At 38.4% G+C, this 13,937-nt stretch overlaps 1 protein-coding gene across 1 annotated transcript in view; it reads right to left on the minus strand.

Moving 5' to 3' along the window:
- Positions 1 to 4,002: 4,002 nt before the first annotated feature.
- The window catches only part of LOC140161061 (ATPase family gene 2 protein homolog A-like), a 35,934-nt gene continuing 25,999 nt past the window's right edge, over positions 4,003 to 13,937 (minus strand). Inside the window, 8 exon segments of the mRNA XM_072184449.1 lie at positions 4,003 to 5,146; positions 5,809 to 5,973; positions 8,056 to 8,182; positions 8,945 to 9,078; positions 10,335 to 10,369; positions 10,372 to 10,543; positions 12,022 to 12,170; positions 13,167 to 13,284. Coding sequence (XP_072040550.1) covers positions 4,970 to 5,146; positions 5,809 to 5,973; positions 8,056 to 8,182; positions 8,945 to 9,078; positions 10,335 to 10,369; positions 10,372 to 10,543; positions 12,022 to 12,170; positions 13,167 to 13,284 — 1,077 coding nt within the window. The 3' untranslated portion in view covers positions 4,003 to 4,969.

The raw sequence follows: 13,937 nt of genomic DNA on the forward strand, positions 1-13,937 counted from the left end.
CACTAAAAAAAAAGTAAAGGAAACTGCCCGACCAGGAAATTTCAGTGCTGATCTATAAAAGATGAACTTAGAGAAACAAACCTTTCAGGTTGGCAAAAAAGTGCAATGGAGCCCAGTAAAAGAGTACAAAGATAGTTCAAAACTTATTTGTCATCACTCATCACATAGCATGCCTGGTAACGCAATGTTGATATTAGCCTTAGTACACTTAGCACCCGTATTTCCGCATAGTGAGCGAGGTGGGCTAACTTTCTACCGTTTAAACCACGAATAACGGCCACCCAATTCGGCCTGACCTATGATGTCGATGACCTGACAAAGTAAAATGCACGGGAGGATAAAAAAAAGTACTAATAGGCTTATTTTAAAGGAGAAAAATTAGAAAAATTGAGAGATAAGAGGACAGAGAACGAAGATATTAAATAAAGGAGGAGAAAAAGACCGAGAGAGAGAGGAGCCGGGAGAGGAAACTAGAGGAGGCACTGAACATGCTGAAAGAGCGATGGCTAGCCAGATGGAGAATCGAGACTCCAGAGGCAAATAAGCAGACAAGAGAGGGGAGAGAGAGGGGAGGTGGAAAGACAGAAAGAAAGAGAGAGAGAGAGAGGGGGGGGGGGGACTAGACTGGAAAATTGCCCAGGGGAAGGTGTGCTCAAGTTTAGTTTGGGTAGGGAGTTGCCGCTGAGAATTTGAAAGACCCCATCACTCTACCAATTTGTCAAGAACTTTGGGCCCATCACATCAACATAGCAAAAGTCAATTTTTTTGACAACTTTTCCCCAAATTTCGAAAACTTTCAGCAACGAGGCAAAATAAGGCGGCTATTGTCCAAAAAGGCCGAAAATGCGATCCATCCGTGTGTGTAGGCTTCTATAGTCATTTCGCCGAAAGAAAATGTGCAAAATATAGGAACCGATAGGAGCGCCAGAAAGTGGAAAGCGCACACTATAGGCCTATAGGGTATATTATAGGACTATATAATTATGTTTGAAGCAAAGGCATTTGGGGGTTCATAAATTTTTTTATTGATTTTTCTGTTGCAAAATGAGCAAATTCAGCAGTTTTAAAGGTAGTTCCACGTACAGCAGCAGGCATTCTCACCGTAAAACCAACAATTCCAGAAAAGTCAATGTATAATAAGTGCAATGATCTGTATGCCCAGTACGTCCGCAGGTATCAACTTTTCTCCGTTTCCCAATAGTACGATATGCGGCGCGCGTTACAAACCACAACAGAACACGATTTACTAGAAAAGAAAACATCTTTCCATTGAAGTCTTGATTTCACCAGTGTGGTCCCATGTGTCCAGAGGTCCCCAGGGGGTTACCCTTTAACAACAAACCGATAACCCTTAGTGTGTCAAAGGGCACAGGATTATGAGTAAAAGAAAGCTTAATAGCAGGATTTGATGGGGGCACAATGAACCATCCTGTTTGCTGACCAATATTTGAGTTGGTGGTGTGCGGCTAAACTGGACATGTATACCTTAACCTCCTCAATGCGTTGGTATATTAATGTCACGTATATAGCGAAAGGTTCTGCTAGACAGCTAGAGCGGAGTTTTTGTTCAACTTTGTAATAGGACACCATCGAAAATCTTTAAAGTTTCATTTTCCAGGATGCATTTCATGCAATATTTAGCAATATGATCCCAACTGTCCTAAAATTCTGGTTCCTGGACTACAAAAACAGTGTTTAGAGGGTGAAGGCAATAATGTGTTTAGAAACGTAGAATATGATGTCAGATGTATAGAAATTGAACACCATCACTGACTAATGTTCAGAAACCTGACACATGATGTTTAGCTTTTAATTTTTTTAATGTGTTTACAAAATGAAGGCAAAATTATGTTTAGAAAAGTGTTTAATTTCTAAACACAGTTTTTGCAGTGGCATGCAATTTTCAGAATAAATGGACTTTAACAATTTGACATGCATAGGTCTCAATATCGCCTTTTAAACAAATTTTGGGCAAACCTAAACCAACTAACACAATAACAAGCTTATATAAACGAGCTAACAAATTATCTCACTGATTGTCTAACTATATCAAACTAGTGTATGGCTAAAAGTATAATTAGAAAGGAAAGTAAGGAAAGTAAGAAGTAGTAAGAAAGCAAGCAAGCAAGCAAGCACGCAAGCAAGCAAGCAAGCAAGCAAGCAAGCAAGCAAGCAAACAAGCAAATAAGTTAAGTAAGCAAGAAAGCAAGTAAGTAAAGTAAGTAAAGTAAGTAAAGTAAGTAAAGTAAGTAAAGTAGTAAGTAAGTAAGTAAGTAAGTAAGTAAATAAATAAATAAGCAAGTAAGCAAGCACGTAAGTAAGCAAGCAAGCAAGTAAGTAGGCCTAAGTAAGTAAGTACAGTAAGTAAACAAGTTTGTAAGTAAGGAAACAAGCAAGCAAGCAAGCAAAAACTTACTATATAAAACCAACTCATTCGCTCTCTTAATTATACGAAACAAACTAACGTACATCAGAATTTAAGTAAAAACCTTTTTATACAATCCGATAGAGATGCTAAGTTTGTGTTAAACAACTGTACACACATAACATACATCCTGCAGAATATTATTATTTGATGCCTTGGGAAAAATCACAGCTAGCAGCACACTTGTTTTGTTGTTAAACGCTTGACCGCAATTCACATCGCGACGTTTAAATCCTGGCGGGTTAGCCGTACTTTTTGGAGAGACCTGGAACTGAGGTCATTGCACTCGGGAAATGACACAAGACCCATGATGCATGATGGCGCTATCACATACATCGTCACAGGCAGTCCTGGTCACAGGCTTGTTCTCCACTCTCCAGATTGTTTTAAAATACATTGAAAATGGTTCTTCAAGACTTACTAACTTCTACACTTTTCTCGAATTTAAAAGCATCAAGAAAACATATTTTACATCTTCCTGAAGTTCCTGTTTATGTCTTTTGCCAAATGAAGAACGCTTCAAGAACGTTTCAAAGCACCTTACCATAAATTATGGGAAAAGCCCATTAGCCCGAAGAGTCATTAGTCGCAAACAGGTAAAAGTTAGGGTTTAAGGCATTTTAGGTTAGGGCTAGGGATATGGTTTAGGGTTGGCATTAGGGTTAGGGTTAGCGTTACGGATAGGGTTCAAGATTAGAATAAGGACTTAGGTTATAGGTTAGAGTTAGGGTGAACGTTATGGATATGGTAAGGATTAGGGTTTATCCAAGTTATTAGGTTTCAGGATTAATGACCTTTCGTAGTCTTGGCCTGTTACCTAAATTATTGTTATTAAAAACACTTCACAATCGCAGCAAGAGTTTCTTGAAATAGTTATTTTCTGTTGCTTAGACTTTTCTTGGCATAAGTCTTCTTGGCATAATACTGCTACCCGATATTGAAGAGGACAGAGGGGGACACTTGTTGTTTTCTTGGAAAATTTGGTAATTATCTGTTACATTAGAAATCTCTTGTCACTTTCTGAGGTTATTATTCTTGTGTGAGGGCCTGCAGTTTTGCTGGGTGTGTGTGGGGGTGTGTGTACTGTTATGGGTGGAGAGGCAACAGTGGTGATTTGGCAATCCCCACATGTAGTGGCAGCACCAGAAATGGGGGGGGGTGGCAAAATCAACAAATTTTCCGCAAAATTGTGGGGTAGGGCAACTGCTAACAATAGCCAACATGGGCTGCACCCTGCTAAAAGCCAGTCTACGATATATGGCCACTAGAAGGTACCGAAAATATAATTGCCACCCCTTGTTAAGATTTTCGGTGTGGGCACAAAAAAATTTGGGTCAACAATTCCAGCATCAAGGGCTGCTTGAATACAATTCACCATAGCCGGTTTGAAAAGCCAGTCTGTCCCTGTGTATTGTACCCTTTCACAAGGACTGAAGAGGCTAACCCTTGTGCAACTGAATAGTGGTCTTTAACCGGCATATTGGTGTATTGGTTGAAATTCACAAGGGGTAGGGGCACGATTGCAAAGTTGTCCTGCCAACTTATTCCAAAGAAATAAGATTCCTGACATAAATGTGTGAATTTTGAAATTCTTTAGATTTCATTTATTTATTTGACACTCGAATGTGCAATAACTTAATTGTAAATGTTGCCTTCACTTTGCATTTTGTTACACAATGAGGGCACTGTTATTACATTTGACCCAGTTTACCCAAAGATGTTCAGCAATTCTTGCTGTCCAAGTCCTTTGATGGTTTTAATAATCTGTAGTCATTATTCGTTCCTCAGAAAAACATCTTGGGATCCATAATAGGTTTTGTGAGCACATGAACATCTTAAATGGGGTCGGTCTTCCAGTTGAAATCCATACACCTGTGGAAGACACAACCTTAATATCCCACACAGGGGGTGTAGATTTCAAACAGAATCACTCATTCAGGTAATCCCATTTGAAATTCACTCTCCCTTTCTGGGTGATTAAGGTCATGTCTTTTATAAAGAGTGTATACATTTCAACTGGAACAGCCCAATGCATAGAAAAGCTGCCATTTGTATTACTACAATAGGCTTTTTTGGAAGACTTCATAAATCGCAACACCTCCTCCACAGCGAGTCTGTTACCTTCCCAGCATTTACACCTGGGTGGAGAAGAGTAATCGAGATAAAGTACCTTATACTCAAGGGCACAACACAATGGTGTTGCTGGGGCTCAAACCCGCAACCTTCCGGTTATGAGTCAGAGCCTGTTCCGCTTGGCCACCGTGGAAGATTTTATGCAACCATCAAAACATTCGACCAATCAATTTCTGGTGTTTTGAATGTGTATTCAAGCATACAGTGGACACATGACACTGCATTTAATACACTGCATCGAGTAAAAGCAATTCGACTGCTCAGTACCAGAAGTGGGTAAGTTCAATAGCTGCCATGTGTACCTGTCATATGTAGATGAGTACAATATACTTTGTGTTAATTCCCAAATGTTCACATGGCAGCTATTGCGCCTACCCAATTCTCTATTATTTATATGTGTGATGTGTCCCTTCATATACTGTGCAATCCACAGGTTTCCTGATATTCCTCATAATATCTGATAGATTCTAGCGTAGTTCTTGGTTTAACAGCAGTGATGGCTTGATTAAAATGTCTCTTGCTCACACATTCAATATCAATGTTCTCTTGCATAGCAGCTAGGCCTGCTTCACGACACAAGGCTACAACCTGAAAAACACACACAAAAAACACAAGTTGTCAAAGCTGGCAGAAAAAGATACAATTGCTGTTGACAGCCTTTGCATCGGGGCATGGGATACGTATTACCAGTTTCTTACCTAAACCAAGGCTAAGAGCAACATTGTTATATTGATTGCTGGGAGTGGCTTTCTTTGCTTCTTTCTATTTCTTGCAACATTTTCTTCCTTTTAACTAAACAATGGCACTCAACTTAAACATTTGTGTGCGGCCCTAACTTTGGCACCTGAGAACTGATTTTCGGAAAAATAGGGGGCTTATGAACTGAGATTCCAACACACTGATTTTGGGGATATAACAAACTAAAATTGGGCCAAAAAGGATCCTTTTGAATACTCATTTAAATAAAATTCTGTCCACCAGAGGCCTCCATGGGGAAATTCGCACAATGATACAATAAAACAATAAAACAGGTAACAGGTATGAATGGTTGTGGAATCGAACTAGAGACCTGTCCCTCTGTCATCTTAGGCTGTCCACCAACATGTCCACCATTTCAATTGTTATGCTGTTCTGGTTCTGGCTGACAACTGAGGGCGCTAGTCTATGTGAGTAATACCAAAATGGGGTCTTGATTGGTTGATTAAACAAATCATGGAGTTGAACCAAAGACCTTTTGGTTATTAAATTACCTCAGCTCCAGAGTAGTTCTCTGTCCTCTCCACCAGCTCATCCAAATTCACACCAGAATCTATTGGCATATGACGGAATTGAATACCAAAGATCTCTCGCCTTGTGAGGGCGTCTGGTAACGATACATAGAGAATACGATCAAGTCTGCCTGGTCTCATCAAAGCCTGTAGAGAGACAGGGGGAAAGGGGTTAAGAAGCAGCATATAACCATAAACTATTTGATGTGTTGTGATGTGATGTGATGAGATATAATGAAAAATGATGTGATGAGATGTAATTTGATGTAAGGTAATGTGATGAGATGTGATATAAGGTGATGTGATGAGATATAATGTAATGTGATGTGATGCAATGTAATATGATGTAATGTAATATGATGTAACGTAATGTGAAGCGATGAGATGTGAAGTGATGAGATGTAATTGGATGTAATGTCCTATGATGTAAGGTGATGCGATGTACGTTGATGTGATGTAAGGTGATGTGATGTGATGTAAGATGATGTGATATGAAGTGATGTAAGGTAATGTGATGAGATGTGATGCAAAGTGATGTAGGGTGATGTGATGAGATGTAAGGTGATGTGATGTAAGGTGATGTGATGTGATGTAAGATGATGTGATATGAAGTGATGTAAGGTAATGTGATGAGATGTGATGCAAAGTGATGTAGGGCGATGTGATGAGATGTAAGGTGATGTGATGTAAGGTGATGTGATGTGATGTAAGATGATGTGATATGAAGTGATGTAAGGTAATGTGATGAGATGTGATGCAAAGTGATGTAGGGTGATGTGATGAGATGTAAGGTGATGTGATGTAAGGTGATGTGATGTGATGTAAGATGATGTGATATGAAGTGATGTAAGGTAATGTGATGAGATGTGATGCACAAGTGATGTAGGGCGATGTGATGAGATGTAAGGTGATGTGATGTAAGGTGATGTGATGTGATGTAAGATGATGTGATATGAAGTGATGTAAGGTAATGTGATGAGATGTGATGCAAAGTGATGTAGGGCGATGTGATGAGATGTAAGGTGATGTGATGTAAGGTGATGTGATGTGATGTAAGATGATGTAAGATGATGTGATATGAAGTGATGTAAGGTAATGTGATGAGATGTGATGCAAAGTGATGTAGGGCGATGTGATGAGATGTAAAGTGATTTGATGTAAGGTGATGTGATGTGATGTAAGATGATGTGATATGAAGTGATGTAAGGTAATGTGATGAGATGTGATGCAAAGTGATGTAGGGCGATGTGATGAGATGTAAGGTGATTTGATGTAAGGTGATGTGATGTGATGTGATGAAAGGTGATGTGATGTGAGGTGATGTGATGTGATGAGATAATGTAATATGATGTGATATAATGTGATGTGATGTGATGTAAAGTGATGTAGGGTGGTGCGATGCAAGGTGATGTGATGACACAAAAATGTAATGTGATGTAATGATATGTGATGAGATGTAAGGTGATGCGATGTACGGTGATGTGATGTAAGGTGATGTGATGTGATGTAAGATGATGTGATATGAAGTGATGTAAGGTAATGTGATGAGATGTGATGCAAAGTGATGTAGGGTGATGTGATGAGATGTAATGTAATATGATGTAAGGTGATGTGATGTAAGGTGACGTAATGTGATGTAAGATGATGTGATATGAAGTGATGTAAGGTAATGTGATGAGATGTGATGCAAAGTGATGTAGGGCGATGTGATGAGATGTAAGGTGATGTGATGTAAGGTGATGTGATGTGATGTAAGATGATGTGATATGAAGTGATGTAAGGTAATGTGATGAGATGTGATGCAAAGTGATGTAGGGCGATGTGATGAGATGTAAGGTGATGTGATGTAAGGTGATGTGATGTGATGTAAGATGATGTGATATGAAGTGATGTAAGGTAATGTGATGAGATGTGATGCAAAGTGATGTAGGGCGATGTGATGAGATGTAAGGTGATTTGATGTAAGGTGATGTGATGTGATGTGATGAAAGGTGATGTGATGTGAGGTGATGTGATGTGATGAGATAATGTAATATGATGTGATATAATGTGATGTGATGTGATGTAAAGTGATGTAGGGTGGTGCGATGCAAGGTGATGTGATGACACAAAAATGTAATGTGATGTAATGATATGTGATGTGATGTAATGTGATGTGATGTGATGTAATGTGAAGTGACAATGATGAGATTGCAACCTTGCGGTCCTTGACCATCAAGCCATTCATACCTTGTCAATGATATCAGGTCTATTAGTAGCTGCAACCACAGTGACGTCCTGCAGTCCTTCCACACCATCCATCTCTGTAAGCAGCTGTCCAAGCACTCGGTCACCAACATTGGTACCACCTGATGAGCTGTCATCAACATTGGGAAAACAAAAGTATGCAAATATTTGAATTACATAATAACATCAATTTCTATAATAATACTCAGTAAGGTTGCCGGAGCAATATCACGCTGAGAAATATGGTATCTACTGTGTAACTTGCTGCCTTATCTCCTTGTGCTATGAGTGTAGTTTACTTTATAAATATACAGGACCAGGTTTACCATATGGCCAAGTGGGCTCGGGCCCATGGGCCACTAACTTAAGGGGGAGCCAAAATGGTCGCTTAGCTTAAAAAGTGCAATTTTTTTTTTGCATGCTTCATAGCTTAAAAAGTGCAATTTTTTTTGCATGCTTCATGCAAATTTGTTCTAATTTCAACCATATTTCACCATTTTAGCTTCAATTTGAAATCCATTTGAAATCTGTATGGAATAGTCCAATGACAACTGAAACTGATTGTTACCTTTATTTAATCAAATGAACAAGTAAATTCCATTTCCTACACTACAAAACAAACATTGTTAACAACCAAACTGTCAGTGGATCCTGGGTTTCTCTAACGTAAGTCAATTTGACCAAAATTACTTGAATATCCTGGAGCAACCTGTAGCATATGTCGCACAGAAACGGGTAGTGTACATTCTGCTGATTGCGTATGTGGGGTGCTAACGGACACACTGTTAGCACCCATATATTGTAATTGTGGGAAGGAATTTTGGTCAAACTGACTTCCGGTAGAGAAACGCGGGTCTCACATATTGAGTTCAAAGTTTGAAGGACAACTCACTTTCCCCTCTCTACAGCCAGTGCATCAATTTCATCAAAGAAAACAATTGATGGGGACGCCATCCGTGCCTTGCGGAACACCTCCCTGACAGCTCGCTCTGATTCACCAACCCATTTGTTGAACAACTCTGGACCCTATAAAAAAACAAAAAGGTTAAATTATGTATATAAATGTTATTTAACATAGCACTGAGGACTTTTCTATTTTACAATATGTGGAAGTGTCCCCTTTCAATTAGAGAATAAACGATAGGAATTTTTGTTTTTACTATCCCCTACCATGTGATAGACAACAGGCACAATATTTTGAGTAGTGGTACTACAGTAAAAACATTGGACCTGGCTGTCATCTATCATAGGTAGAGGATAGTAAAAACAAAGATTCCTATCATTTATTCTCATTCTTAGTCAGTTAAATATTATTCTTAGTCAGTTAAATATTATTTTAATAACTGTAAACTGTAGTTACCATCATAAAAACTCCCCATATTATAAAATGAACGAAACTTGTTTATAACTTCACGTATTCTGTTGCGCGTAATGCTAGCGATGCACGTATTCCGCACTAGTCTATGCATACAACATGCATACATACACGCACCTCTATAAGCGTGTTACACGTTATCAACACTCATGATGACGTGGGGTCGTCTACGGCCTGATAGACGGCACCCGAAATCATGCGATTGTCCAATCAGATTATGTGTTTAGGAACTAGACCACTCCCAATGACTAAGAATGCACTTTTAGCATGAAATTATGTCAAAACTTTTCATCGCAATAAGTTCGCAATGACTTCATCAGGATCAGAAACAAATCTGACAAAAGCTCAACCACTCACACAGGGACCGGCTGCACCGGTATTGTGATAGCCGACGGTGTACTTACATTTTATCATATTGAACATAATATCAGTTTTGAGTTGTGATGGTAACAAAAGTAACAAATGTTTATAGGTTAATAAATGTGTATCACTTATTGGGAGTGAAATTGTACAAAATAATTGCACACATACTGAGATGTTGATGCTTCTGATGCACAAGCTCCGAAGGGAGGAGTGTATTAGACACATCAACATCATAATACAAGAGCATTATTATGTACAATTTCTCGAGCAACAAGTGATACACATTTATTAACCTATTTCATACAAAAGAAATAAATCCCATGATTTTTGTTATTTTGATAACAAAATTGTCACTAAAAAGTTGGAAAATACAAGCAAATGTAAATACATCAACCCACAAGGAAAATGAACAGGTCCGAAAGCACTGCGTGTAGTACGTGCCTGTGCATTAAACACAATCAATACACAGTTTGCATTTTTCTAATGTTTGCTCGATCGGTTCTCTTTATTTAAGGATGTATGAATATAAGTTAATTGTACAAACCTTAACAGCAATGAAATTGAGTCCGCTCTCTGTAATAACGCTTTAGCAATCAGCGTCTTGGAGCACCCAGGAGGCCCATACATAAGGACTCCACGTGGTGGTGTGATGCCCATGCGATGGAAGGCTTCAGGGTGTTTTATAGGCCACTCCACAGCTTGCTTTAATTTGAGTTTGATTGCTTCAAGACCGCCAATGTCGGACCAGTACACCTATTAACAAAGGCATTGTGTGAATCAAGATTAGTTGCTCATTTCTTTTGTTGAATGCCTGTTGTTTTGTTGAAATAACTTAAATTCAAATTTAGATTTGTATGACAATTCAATTAGGGTTGCAAGACTTCAGCTTTTTTAGTAGATGGCTATTTGGAGATCAAAATTAGAGTAAAAATTCTATTTTTTATTTTATTTATAACATTCGGCTGAAGCCATGCCAGGCAAAGCCCAATAGTGCTCAGAGGCTACTACATTAAAGGGTTGCCAACTGAATATGATGGATGATAGATATGGGAAGAGGTCCGATTTTAGAAGCAGGAGGAAACCGGAACACCCAGAGTAAACATGCGAGGACAACCAAACTCACATGTGGCTACGCGGGGAATTGAACCCAGGGCGCAACGGTGAGAAGTGAGTGAGAAGACCACTACAACTTGATAACCTGTCCAACACCTGAAAAGTTTAAGAATGGACATTATAAACTTGTTTTCACTTAACTATGAATGATTCTTCTTTGTCACTTGCAATCAAGCTTCCTTTTTGATTTCAGCAACATTTTTAAGTCAAACGATTAGGTCGGGTCAAATTAGCCAATTTTATATATTAGCTTGTATCACAGTATTTATGTATTTTGAGGACACAATAGATATTTGTCATCACTTTTATGTACTTTACACCAACAATTTACACCAACAATTTAAGACCAACAATTTACACCAACAATTTAAGACCCAAAAGTTTTCACAATTCCAAGGCTAAAGCTGAATTTATACTCTTTTGCTAAAAAGCGATTCTCACGCATGCTCAGTGTTTACTTACATTTCCAGAGCGTCGAGCCGATCAATTGATTCAAATCACTGAGGCAAAAACGATGTTGCTTTTGCAAGTTGAAGAAATCTCCACTTTCCAGCGATATCGCTTGACACGATATACAACCAACTGGATCTATTATTTTGCTAATTAATTTACCTTTCTTGATTATTAACTTTTGGTGATGAATTAATTCAAAGCAATAATTATTGACAGCAACTGATGTTTTAAAAATGTATTTTGAGGCATTTAGAATATTTTCATTGTCGTCTGCCATGATAAGTACAAATGCAAAAGTGTTTCATCAAGTATAATTTCAGTTTTTATTTATTTATTTATTTATAACATTCGGCCGAAGCCAGGCTAAACCCAATAGTGCTCAGAGGCTACTAAATTCAAGGGATGCCTCCAGATATGACGGACAGGGATATGGGAAGAGGTCCGATTTTAGAAGCAGGATGAAAACCGGAGCACCGGAGAAAACCCTCTGAAGACGAGCATGGATCTGCAACCAAACTCACATGTGGCACCGCGGGGAATTGAACCCGGGCCACAGTGGTGAGAAGCGAGTGAGAAGACCACTGCACTAACCCGCCCTCCAAAGCTTAAGACCAACCTTACCATTTAACACTCAACCTTCCACATAGTACATTGCGTAAACATACCTTTGGAACATCGATCTCAACCTCTCTCATAGCACTTGGTCTGACCTCTTTCAATGCCCATAACAAGTCAGCTGAGGTCACATGGACTTTACCCTCTAAGAGTGAGTCTGATAGGTTCCCTTTTTGGTGCTCAAATGCATGTAGCGCAGCTGAATAGAAATGAAAAATAATGACATGATTTCCAACATAAATTGTTAATATTTTAGATATTACAGGCAGAGCTAATGGCTTTTGAATGCAGTTGCCTCATGTCTATAAAATTTTGTTTCATTGTATTAAAAGGGCATTTCATGATCCACAGCCTCATCCCCCCACTTTTCTCAAAAAAAGTTGAGATTTTTATATCACTAGAAACCTTTGGCTACATAATGTTTATGTACAAAATATTTCTTGCAGATTAATTCGTTTAGCAAAGATATCGTTAAATTTGAATTACGTTCTGGTGCACCAGAACGAAATTACAACGCATTGTCTATGGAGCAGCGTAATACACATAATCATGCATAACTCGCGAACGGAAAATCGGAATCAACTGAAATTTTGGGAATAGGTTTTTTCGTGGATATCTAATGAAAAATGACATAAATAGAGGATGCTAGGATCACAAAATACTCCTTTAACTGTTGACTGAAGTTTTATTTGTAGAATAGTAGTGTGACAGATATTGTAATCAGTCCCTTGCATGGATTATCATTTAGCTGCGAAAACAAGGTTCTATAACTTCCCAATCCAAAATTCCAAATGCATGTACAAAGTGCTTTTTTTGTTTTTTGCAACTTCTTGCATGCATTAAAGCCTTCCATTCCAAAGTAATTGACCTTTTTGGTAAAACCCATAAGCCTTTGCGAGTAAACCTGAGATGTCGTCATTTGACGTCACACCGATGAGCATATCCTTACTGCACACTTCAAGGATTTGAAATGTACAGTAGCGATATTCACTAAATGATGTGCGAATCGGCGTGACATCAAATGCCGACATCTCAGATCTACCAGTAAAGGTTTATGGGATTTATCGAAAAGGTCAATTCATGATCAGAACTTTTAACAATTGCTGGCCAAACTGGCTATTGCCTAAAAAGTTAAAGTATAGCCCTGGCTACATTTCCGCATGTGAATGACTCTACAAGGCCTATTTTTACCAACCTTCTTTGCACACTGCTGTTAGATCGGCTCCTACATAACCATGGGCTGCATCAGCAACATGTTGAATATCATCAGGACTCAGTCGATGCTGAATTGTCTTCAGGCATTTCTCCAATATCTGTAAAAAAAGTTTAGAGATTATAACTCAAAACACTATGTCATCATGTTCTGTATTCTATAGTACCTTTCCACAAAGTACTGGAAGTCCAGACAGCTGCTGCTACAAGTGTAGCATATTTTGATGACATTTTTCACTCATTCTTATTCTATCAAACTAGTATGAATTGCTCTAGTTGACACACTAGGCAACTGAACTGCAAGTCACCCTGCTATAGACAATTTCCGTAATTGACCACTTCGTCGTCGTTGGCGGCGTTTGGCTCTGCTAACTGCAATTTAGTGGAGCAGAAACACTGAAAGCGAGGCCAAAGATCAAATTACATACTCCTAATTATGCAAAGTTAATTTGCCAAGTAACTATAAGGACTATCTAGCTGAAACTGGGAACTTAATGTAGTACAAGCACAATAGAAGTATATTGTGTTTTGCTCATTTTAATCTATAATTAATTAGGGTTAATTTCTTGAAAAAAATTAAATGAACTCTAATTAATTATGCAGATTAAAATTAGCAAAATGCTAAACGTAATATACTTTCATTTTACTTGTACTACATAAGTACCAAGTCTCAGCTAGATAGTCCTTATAGTTATTTAGCAAATTAACTTTGCATAATTGGGAGTATGTAATTTGATCTTTGACCTCGCTTTCA

The sequence above is a fragment of the Amphiura filiformis genome, chromosome 9 (assembly GCF_039555335.1).
Source record: "Amphiura filiformis chromosome 9, Afil_fr2py, whole genome shotgun sequence".
NCBI lineage: Eukaryota > Metazoa > Echinodermata > Ophiuroidea > Amphilepidida > Amphiuridae > Amphiura > Amphiura filiformis.